Source organism: Rhea americana, unplaced genomic scaffold (assembly GCF_003343005.1).
Source record: "Rhea americana isolate MKP2758 unplaced genomic scaffold, rheAme1 scaffold_142, whole genome shotgun sequence".
NCBI lineage: Eukaryota > Metazoa > Chordata > Aves > Rheiformes > Rheidae > Rhea > Rhea americana.
Genome location: NW_028185506.1, coordinates 968,244 through 979,153, shown reverse-complemented (window position 1 = coordinate 979,153; position 10,910 = coordinate 968,244). Strand labels below are relative to the sequence as shown.

Here is a 10,910-nt window from a genome sequence, read left to right as displayed (position 1 = left end):
ACTGGGACAGGTTGCCCAGAGAGGCTGTGGAGTCTCCAACCTTGGAGATGTTCAGAAGCTGTCTGGACAGGATTTGGGGCAGTATGCTTTAGGTGATGCTGCTTGAGCAAGGAGGCTACACTAGATGATCTCCCTTTCAACCTCAACCATTCTGTGAGTCTTCCAGAAGTCATCCTCAGTATCCATAGAATGCATTCAGATTTCCTGTCCCAGCCTCTCACTCCTGTGATTTGTGATTCTAAAGTAAGGGTGAATGACCAGATGTAATCATGAGTATGTAGGACATTCTCCTTCACTCCATCCTACTACTGCATTTGGAGCCTAAGCCATAAGATGCAAGCCAATAATGGAATTTGCTTTCCTCTGAAACGTGATACTATTGTCTGAGGTAATTAAAAAATAAGCCAGATCCTATTAAAGCAAATCCCATCACCCTGCTCTACACAGCTACCCTTTTTTCACTCCTTCCCTGAAATTATTGAAATCACACAGGAATCTTCTGCTAGAAGAATCATAACATTTAGAAAGACGGATAAAATTCCTTTAGCTTCTGTTCTCTTTTGAGTTGGATTTTTTTTGATAGATTTTTTTCCCACTGGCCCAATTATTCAGTGTTCTCTCATGTTTTACTCCTGCTGCGTCAGTGAGCTCTAAGAGAAAAGACAAAATGGTGTTTTGTCCACTCCCTTATCCCTTTTCATTACCTAAAGCTAATGCCTCCCAAACAGCCTCTCAGCTGTTCTTCCTGACCTTGTCCCTGGCTGTGGACTTCCAAACAAATTAACAGTTCTTTACTGTTTCCAACTGGATCTTTGTGTTGAGAGCTTGGTGATAAGGTTTGTGGCAAGGCCGTCAAAAGGCAAGTGAGAAACTTGATAGTATGAGGAAGAAAAGGAAACTCAGTACTTAGCAAGAGTATTTGGAATTTATACAAGGAACGTTGAGATTTTCAAAAACTGCATTGTTTTTCTTATTTTTGAGGAATTTTTAGAAGTTATTTTTGTAAAAAAAATGTTCATGCTTAAAAAAAAAAGGAATTTTCACTGTAATTTCTAGTTGCCAAAAAGCCTTTTTTTTCCCACCAGTAAGTTATGCTATATCTGTGCTGAAAAGTTACCACTGAAGCAAAATGATTTAAAAGAGAGAGGATGGCAGGCCTTTCAATCTCAGTAGAAATAATGGTTTTAGCAAAACTTGTAGWTCTTAAGTAAGTAGAATAAAATTGACATATTATTCAAGGCCAAGGATGAGTCTACTTAGTTGTGACCAGTAGATGGCAGTAGAAGATGGGGAATATGACAGATTAAACCTTTAATTTAAAAACTCCAGGCGTTTTTTTCTCCCTTCTATTCAAACACTTTACTGTAACCTGGTTCCRTGGTCTGTTTTCAGTCAGTCTAGAAAAGCTGCATTCTATGATTGCTTTGAGAGCTATTTTTCTTGTGTCTCTTTCCTTAGGTTCCTTGGATGCTCAAGAAATGGTAACACAGCTGCACAGGTACTTTTCTGTTTTCACAATTTAGCCTTACAAATAAGATTCCCTAAAGAAGAGTTCCAAGCACAATGTCCATTTCATAGGAAGGATCACCTACATATTGCTGAAGCTCAGCTCCCCMCCATCAAACACCCAGTAATTGTTAGATACAGTTCAGCAAGACCAGACCACAGTTTCTATAGAAAGTGAAGAATATAGTCAGCTGATATATAGATAGGCAGTTGAAGTAATGTTTGATGAATGTTTGGATTAGTAATGAATTTCACAAGTTGAATGTGGCAAAGAAAAATAATCTCAGGATTCTGAACTAGCATAGTGGTCAAAGCCAAGGCTATGCATTTTATACAAAGCAAAACCTTGTACAGCAGAATACTCTATAAGCCTGTATTATATGAGCTGAATTAAATGCTCTACATTGTAGGCTACATTAGTTACGATGTCATTTTGCAGTAACTGAGCACTTCTCAGCTGGGCATTAAGGGTCATGACCACCATCTGTCATCTTTCATTTAGAGAAATGAAACATAACGAAACAACAAATCTGGAGGGAGTYCTGGGACATTTTCTCCTGACTTTTCAGACATCCCCATTACATGCTGTCTTTATTGATTTTATCAAGCTCTACCTTAAAACTAGTTCATTCTCCTCTTCCTTCTCCCCATAAATGCCCTCTAATTACCACATATAGTTATCCATAATTTTATGCTGGACTATACTCCAGCTATGGTATGTAACATAAATCTGTAAACGATAGTGAATATAAACAAAATTATTATATAATATATAAAATACAGAATTAATATTATTGTATAATTAAAATACATTAAAAGTGTAAATATAAATAATAAAATAGCCAACTGAGATAGAAAGCAAGCTGACATTTTTCACAGAAAATGGCTTCTGACAAGAARAAATAATTTTTCTTCAAAAATCTGAAACTGTGTCAGTAGGGAAAATTTTTTGAAGAAACTTTTTCAAAAAAAATGGGAGCATTAATCAACTTAAAAGCTTTCTCAGRGGAAAACTGTTTAATTACAAGGTGATACTTAGAGGAAATAGCATCTTTAGCTGAGTTACCAACAACCACAGAGATTCCTGGAAGTTATATTTTAGGCCTGTCCCTTCAGAGTGAGAGATTACTTATATCACAGTTGCAAGAGGGTTCAAATTAACCCAACCTTATAAACATTGTCTGAGGTTGAACGCAATGTAATGGCTTCTGCCTGATACTCTAGAGGGATACAAGTTCTCTGAAGATACTTCAGCAAGATCCTTTAATAASTCCCAGTTTGTTTGAATTTCTCCTCAAAATGTTCTGTTGTTCCTTTGCCTCTCCTTTTCACAATCATCACCATTTTAGACTCATAGAAAAATTTATGTGGGGAGAAGGTCATCCATGTCCAACCCCTGCTTAAAGCAGGGTAACTTCAAAGCTTTACTGGGTTACTCAGATTTTCTTGTAGCACTGAGGAATCTAACACAACTATGTAACTAAGACAACTTAAGAGCTCATTGAATGCCATGGAAATTCTTTGTCATGGCATCTTTTTAAGCCAGAGCTGGAGGCATTCACTGACACACCGTTACGAATACAGAGTTGCTTGGCTCCTGTTATATCTAGACTCTATGAAGAACTAGTGTGAAGTGCATATGTGATTCCCATTCCTGTTWATATTAAGTATGCATGCTTATATTAAATATAAGTTACAATGTATAAAACAGTCATGCACTGCAATACCCAGCTATTTAGCAATGGTAGTGACTTGTCTATTACTTGTCATGACAGCTGTTACCAAGTTCTGACCACTCTCTGGTGAGGAAATGGCTTTACCTTGCCAGGTTGTAGAGATTTCTATTTTCTGAAATGAAATGACAGTCAGCAGTCCTCTGGAGGAGTGTTAAAAATGACTTCCAGATTAAATTATGAATCACAGGAAGCCTTTGTGGGGTTGGGCTACAAGAAAACTTGYCAGTATAAATCACAATCCTCTGCAATGTTCTGGGTCTCACAAATACCTGGGACAAGGATTGTGCTTGAATGGTAAATCCTAGCCTTAAGGTTGTGTAAAATGCCTGACAGCTATGTGAAACAAATGAGAAACTTTCTGGTGCTAACGTACATTTATATGTAAACTTGCTCAGTTTCTGTACACACAGAGACAATTCAAGTCTTCTGAGTACTACAGGCAAAGTTAATTTTGCTGTCCCACAATCAGATGTAAGAGCTACTGTTCCTGACTTAGGAAGTGAAATGGGGAGTAGAAGGGGCAGAGCTAGAATGAAAAGATAGTGGTGCTGCAGAGCTGTGCTTTCCGTTCCTGCTCTTGCCTGGGGAGACCTGCATCTTCTGCTTCCTGTTGGTACAATCCTGCTGGTAGCCACTTCCTAGCCCTCCTTCAGGTAGCAACAGGAAGCCTGATCTTCCAATGCTCTGGGAAAGGTTATGACTAGGCAGGTCCTGGCAACCTGCTTCCCTAAGCATTTACATATTTTGTCCACATCTAGAACTGTTCCTGTTCACACAATAAATGTGTTGTCAACGTCTGAATGTAGTAAATGCTTTATTTATTTTTAATTTATCCTTTGCTTGCTGATTGTTGGATTCCAGAGTCCTGGCAATTAGCAAGGTATCCCATTCCTATGGTTGAGGAAATCTTTGCAGAAGGGTACAGGTCCACTTCCCCAACATCTAGCCTCCCCAGTACAAGATTCATGGGTAACAAGGCTGCTCTTCCACTGAGCTCCACCAGCTGGGGTGAGCTCTTTTGGTTTCCCTCAGAGAGCACAAATCTTAAGGACCTCTGGGAAGCTTGTTCCTTCCTGAAGGTCCACTTGTCTATATGAATTTCTTATGTCACAAATATTTTCAACAAGATTTTTACTTAGAAAGTGTTTTCTAGATGTTGTCTTTGAAAAAAAGATCCAGTGGCTACATTAAGAACCGTATTGTTGATCTCTGAAAAAGCAATGTGAATGGGTCCAGATGCTTAAACAGAGGCGTATCTTTCTTCTGATATGCCTTAGGATTTCTGAGGCAACCCCAAGGGATTGGTATACATGACACAGGACCTGTAAGAGGCCTTTGCCCTTTTAGGGAGGAARGTGGAGACTAGAAGGGGCATCTAGGACATTTAAGATGACTCTAGATGTTCACATTTGGGTATCCAACCCTTAAACTCACTACACAGTTTTTTTTCCATTCCTTTAGGAAAAGGAATAAATAAATTTACCTAATAAAGTTAATTATGGGTTCACCAAAACCCTATTCCCAAATATATTGTTTTTCCCTCATGACTCCTGTTCCTTGTGTTTAGAGGTTATCACATGATGTAGCCATACTACCTGATACTTGGTGGGAATGGTCTGTGTTGTAACCTTTTGGTGTCTAGAACAATATCACTGTGTTAAGTGGAATGCAAGTAAGTAACTAACAAGGTCTTGGAACTCTGTGAGAAAGAACAGCAGTTGGTTACATACAGATTCTGTGGCTTCCAGCCACAGAATAACTGTGAGAAGCAGTCAACATGAAGGTCAGAAGTTGAAGAGTAATGAAATAGCGACCCCCAAAGTCCAATGTGGCCCCCAAAATAAGTCTGCACACGTGCGCAGTATCATAGCCCAGTTATACAACCAGGGCGGAGTTGGGCTAGACTCCCTGCACTTGCTGGCCCCATGTGCTGGGACTCCTGCCTACCGCAAGTAATCATAAATACCAGAGTTTTTCCGAAGGAGAGGGAGGCTGCTACACAGCAGACGACCACGTTGCCTCCTCGGGGATGCCCGAAAAAAGATTGTGCCTGCCGACTCTCTCTCTCTCATCATGGAGATGATCGGGACAAGCATTGGAGTGGTCCTCCTCGAGATTACCACTGGGTCGGTCTGTTAGTAAATACTTAMAAATAAACTGGTTGGTGCTGAAGAACATTTATGTGTGAGTTTGTACTGGCTTGCCAAACTGGACATTTGGCCTCCGGAAATCTAACTGGAACACATGAATACTGCCAACTGAAGAGTCAAATTCAATTTGTAAGTCCTTTTCACTTTCATTTTTTTTTCCTTATCTACTATTGTTGAGTTGATTTCTTGCCTCCACCAAATTCTGCTTCCTAGGATCCATGATAAATGTAGAGTCTGACTAGCATCAGGATCAGAACAAGTGGCAAATATTCTGCTTACCATGCTTTTCACCTCATACAAATCTTGTTCCTCATACAAAAGTCCCACTGTGTTAAGTAGGATCAGAACTACCCTCTAAAATGATTCTCAGACAGAATATTGACAAGTATCAATTCCATCTGGTATTCTGAATTGAAAAGTGAGCTGACCTTATGAGGAGGTCACATGAAAGCTGACCTCCCTGTATATGACTCTCCACCATTCTGCAGATGTATAGGATAATAAAGGCGCTCTCAACTAAATTACTACAAGTAGAACTTTTCCACCATATATGCAACTGTCTTGTGAACTGAAGTGTATGAAACCTTATGATGCACAGTTACACACTGCAAAAGGAACTATATGAAACTGCTCTAGAGATCAGTTTATAATCTTAGGCTTTGTAGAGGATTAATAAGATGCTCATTTGAAACTGTATTTAGTAAAAAATACACTATTAAGAGCCCTGCATTTTCCAAGTTGTGTGTTTATATAATGTTGTGAATGAACTTGTGTAATGCTGGCAACAAGACGCCAGCTTTACGGTCCCTGGAAACTCTTTTGCCCAAGATAATCACTGAATCACTTGTCACTCTGACTCTTCTTTCCAGCGGCTGAGGGGAATTCTTATTCTTTGATCTGTTTTTCCATTCTTTTTTGACAGGCAAAAACCAGAATGCAGTAGATTTGTTCTGTAATGCAAACAGCTTTTCAATCAAGAATAAAAAAAGGCTTTCTACTTCACAACCAGAAGGAACAACTGGATACTATCATCACATTGTCAAACGGGAATCAAAATTCAAGAGCTGAAAATTTTCTAACTACTATTTATTACTGTCCAAATAGTCTTAAGTGCTCCTACATCTCAAAAACATCTTTATTTACATGAACTCTACTTCTTACCTCACATTAGCAATGAGGAAGAGTATATGTAAAAAGCACTGATTTTCAACATATGATTCCAAATATCCAACTGCAGAAGAGAAGCAGAATAGCTAAGAGAATTCTCTGAAAAACACCTTTACTTTATGTAGTCAGATCTTGCACTGAAACAGGGGGTCTTCACCACTAGATGATCATTCTAAAGGATGGACATAAAAATAAATAAATAAAAACTTTTGGCCCTTACTGTGGAGAAGTTTAAGGAGATTCTTGCATCAGGTTTTCTTTCTTTTTAAAAAAAAAAAAAAAAAGATGAGGGATGCAATAGTAGATCTGTCTCAAATTCAAGTATTAATTAGTAAGATTTTAATATGATATAAAGAGAAGAATTAACAAGGACTTGAACAAAGGTGCCCTACCAGTGTGCTAAGAGTTTTCTGAATACAGACAAAGGTGATCTGACTTGTATTGCATTTTTTGATTTTTTAAAATGTTTATGAAGAAAACCCCCMAAATGTCCTGAAGAACAAAAGACTGCAAAGAAGTTCTCATATGTAGTATTATCTAGTTAAAAAGAGGAAACAAAGGATAGGAATAAACAATTAAGTTTTCATAAAGGACAAAAGTGACCATTTACATCCTAAAGGGGACTTTGCTATAGCCTATTGTGTTCTCTGTACTTACAAATGATTTTGGGGGGAAGTGGGAGGGAAAGGGTACAAAGAAGGCTGACAGAATCTGCTGATACTGAACTGTTTAGGGCCATAAAAACAAAAGTATACTGTAGAGTTGAAAAATGCTGACTAGAAAATAAAATATCAGACTACGTCCACTATTGAAAAATGCAGATACAAGCACATCAAGAAAAACAATCTTGACTTCACACATACACACTGATAGGCTGTGAACTAGCTCTGGCAAACTGGAAAGAGGATACTGGAACTAAAGGTTCTTGTCTCAGAAGGACAGTCTGTTCCATTAGGAACAGACTCAGAAGGATAGTCTGTACCATTAAGCAAATTGACACAAATCATTTCATCAGGTGGCAGGATCAAAATAAAGGAGATATTTTTTCCATGTTAAACTGTCAGACTTGTGATTACACAATATTGAGTAAGCCCAAAATTTTCATTAACACAAAATTAGAAAAATTCTTGAAACTGCTTGGAGGACTTGTAGACATTAATATACAAACCTTGATTTAGGAAGTCCCTAATTAACAGACTGCTGAGAGCTCCAAATTAGGACCAGAGGCACTATCACTGAGTAAGTGCTCTGTTTTTGGCCATTAAGTGAGAGAGTACACCAAAGGAAGACATACTATTTTCCCTTGTATACAACTTGCTGTATAGCAGAAGTACATTATCGCTGATATGGACCAGTTGAGATAGTACAGATCTAAATGAGGAAGGTTGTCACCATTCAGACTGGAAGAGACCTCTGTTAGAATTTTAATTAAATGTTAGAATGTTGTTGAAAGTAAATTTGTGAAGTAATTTGCCCTATCATTTTACAGGGCGGCAGTTAGAGCACGTGAAAACCTGTATTTTAGAAATACTTACATCACAGATTTAGGAGGCTTTTTTGGTTGATTAACACATACAAAGCCAATAAACCCATAGCAGAATCTGACAGCCTTTACTTACAGCCACCCAACCACATTGCAGCATAGCAGCATCTTGGCATCTTAAAAGATTTTACCATCATTTTCCATACTCTGTATACCTACCCATTCGAATTCTGTCACTATTCCTAAAGAGGATGAAACACTTAATGGCATCAAACATATTTCTACTCGTGCAGCCTACAGCCTCAAACTTCATCTTTTGTGCCTTATTTCTCTTGGTCCTTATTGCTACCTAGAACCATAATCCAGTTCCAGCTATAGCTCTCTACCCTTATGTCTTTGATTTGCCAAGCAGGCCAGGAAAAGAATGCAGCACAGAAACTCCAAAAGTTAACCAGTCTTCAGAAGAATTTCAGAAGAGCTTCAATGATTTCCTTTTGGTTTTGCTAGTTTATTTCAAGATCAGGGCTTTGGATGGTCCATTTTATTCCTCTTCAAGAAAAAGCAGAAATACTTCCAGCCCACCTCACGCTGTTACCATACCTAGCAAAGTGTCAACAGAACATCTTTTCCTGCTTGCAGGGAACTTATGTTCTAACCCCATTTGAGCAGCTTGGGCTCTCAGTCTTTTGGTCAWCCTACTAAACAAAGCACTACACAAGGGCAGGGAAAACACAGGTGCTGACTTACTGCAATTCAGATTCTAAAAATATAAAACACAAACAAATTTCAAAGCAAGTTTTATAAAAGCATTCCTATCCTATTAAACAAGTTCTGCAATTCTAGGAATCAAATATTCTCATAATGGAACAGAGGCTGGCAGCTGATGGCCAGGGATCTTCACTCTGTACATCATATTCTATATGGGAAGAAAATAAAAAGTATTAGAATTGCATATTGAATTATGAGGTTCTGAGGTAGCTCCCATCTGTCCCAAAGTGAAGCAACACAACACTGGGACTACTAAGAGACTGACCCATTTGTTGGTAGATCCTATAGAGCCAATTCCCTTTTCCTTAACATCTTTAACAAGTTCTGTTAAAGAAGTTTAACAGAACTTCTTTAACATATATGCACATATATCTGCTATATATATATATATATATGTGTGTGTGTGTGTGTATATAAATAAATGCAGATAGTTATCTCAGTTTGGATGCATAGGTTTATCTATTGGTTTTGACAAGTTTTATCTTATAGAAATGCAGAAATACCAAAATGCCCCTTTCATCAAGTCAGAATCATAGAACTTAGAGCACCTGAATATCAGAATGAAACCTAGGTGTCAAAGAAAAGACATTAGCGTACCATGTATCAGTGCATGAGATGAAAGGATCATATCTGTCTGTTGAGGAAAAATATTAGGGAACTGAGCAAAAAGTGTTCACTTACACAGCTGATGTTTTCCTCCTACATTATCCTTGACATAGATGATCCCTCTGTAACAAGCAGAAAGGTCATATTACTGGACACCACTGCTGCTGCCCTCCCCCTGCACCCACCAGTGAAGGTAACTATATAGTCAAAAACAGGACATAGTGAGGCCTGAGGAAGAGATCAGGATAGTTCTCAGAACACTAAGGGGAGGTATAAACACAAGATGATCTAATCTAAAAGAGTCTAAAAGAGTCTAGGATGCCTCTTCATCTAAGAGTGTTTATTACAAAAATAATATAATAAAAAAAGCCAGATACAATACAATATGCGAGACCTAGGCATATCCATTGTTCACGTTGACCAGATGTGGGAGATTGAGCCCAGTCGTTACAGAGCCAGGACCCAGATACGAACTTCACAATTTTCCCACTTCCTTACACTTCCTTATGCTCACACAAGTGCATGAACTTCTAGAGATGGGAGGAGGTTGGCTTAGGCATATTTTTAATCAGATCACAGAGCACTGTGTCCAGATCATGAAGATCTAGGTTCTCCCAGAATCAATAAAGAACTGATCAAGATCCTGAAGAGTACATAGTTTATGCAAGCTCAACTACTGTATACAAAGAAGAGCAGGACATTTGCTGTAGAGGAAAGAAGAAAAAAAAAACAGGGAAAAAAAAAAAACTCACGTGGTCCTGTAGTCACAGACTTTTCATTCAAATTGATGCTGTGCTCAACTGCTGGCATAAGAAAAAGATATTAAAAACCAACAAAAGAAATCCCAAACCAGTAAAGTCAACTGCTTGTAACAAATCACACTACACTTTGCTTGGTCTTTTTCTTTCACAATTGGGTATTAGGTACCCAAAAGAAGGTTATCCAGAAACCAAGCAGTGTTGGTCCTGGCATACAGCATGGAGCACCTGAGGCTGGCATACAGGACCTAATGCTAATCCACCATGCTGTGTTTGCAGGAAAGAAGTCAGATACAGCCCTGTAATGGCAAAATTAGGAATCTTGGAATTGCTGTGTATTGGCCAAATCTCTTGTAAAAGTATAATTATTGCATGGAGATAATCTACATCCGTTGTTGATGCTTTATGGATGGTTCTCCTTTTCCTGAATCTAGACCAGAATCCTAGTATAGCAAGGAGATCTTCCATATGTGATATTAAGACAAATGCTTATTATTCAATTATCAAAATATCTAAGTACCCTCATTATGAGCCATGGGACTATTTTATTAAGCACTGAACAATTTCACAGCAAAAATACCCAGTTTTGCCATGTTTTCCTCAGTCATGAGTTACAGGCTTCACGTAAACTTTTATTAACTTACTGAGGCAAAGTCTACTGTTTTCTACCCTCCCAGTGTAAAGACATTTCTATAAATTAAAAAAAATAAAACAAGACAAAAACGACAACAACCAC

At 38.2% G+C, this 10,910-nt stretch overlaps 1 protein-coding gene and 1 long non-coding RNA gene across 2 annotated transcripts in view; one reads left to right on the top strand and one right to left on the bottom strand.

The window, feature by feature from the left end:
- LOC146599279 (uncharacterized) overlaps nt 1-10,910 on the top strand; it is a 72,504-nt gene that overhangs the window by 2,222 nt on the left and 59,372 nt on the right. Inside the window, exon 2 of the long non-coding RNA XR_014895055.1 lies at nt 1,459-1,498. This is a non-coding gene — a long non-coding RNA (uncharacterized LOC146599279). The remainder of the gene's footprint in view (nt 1-1,458; nt 1,499-10,910) is intronic.
- The window catches only part of LOC146599281 (uncharacterized), a 10,882-nt gene continuing 8,526 nt past the window's right edge, over nt 8,555-10,910 (bottom strand). The window contains exons 9-11 of the mRNA XM_085298826.1: nt 10,169-10,219; nt 9,492-9,538; nt 8,555-8,958 (exon numbers count right to left, since the gene is read on the bottom strand). Of these exons, the coding sequence (XP_085154952.1) occupies nt 9,510-9,538; nt 10,169-10,219 (80 nt within the window). The 3' untranslated portion in view covers nt 8,555-8,958; nt 9,492-9,509. The remainder of the gene's footprint in view (nt 8,959-9,491; nt 9,539-10,168; nt 10,220-10,910) is intronic.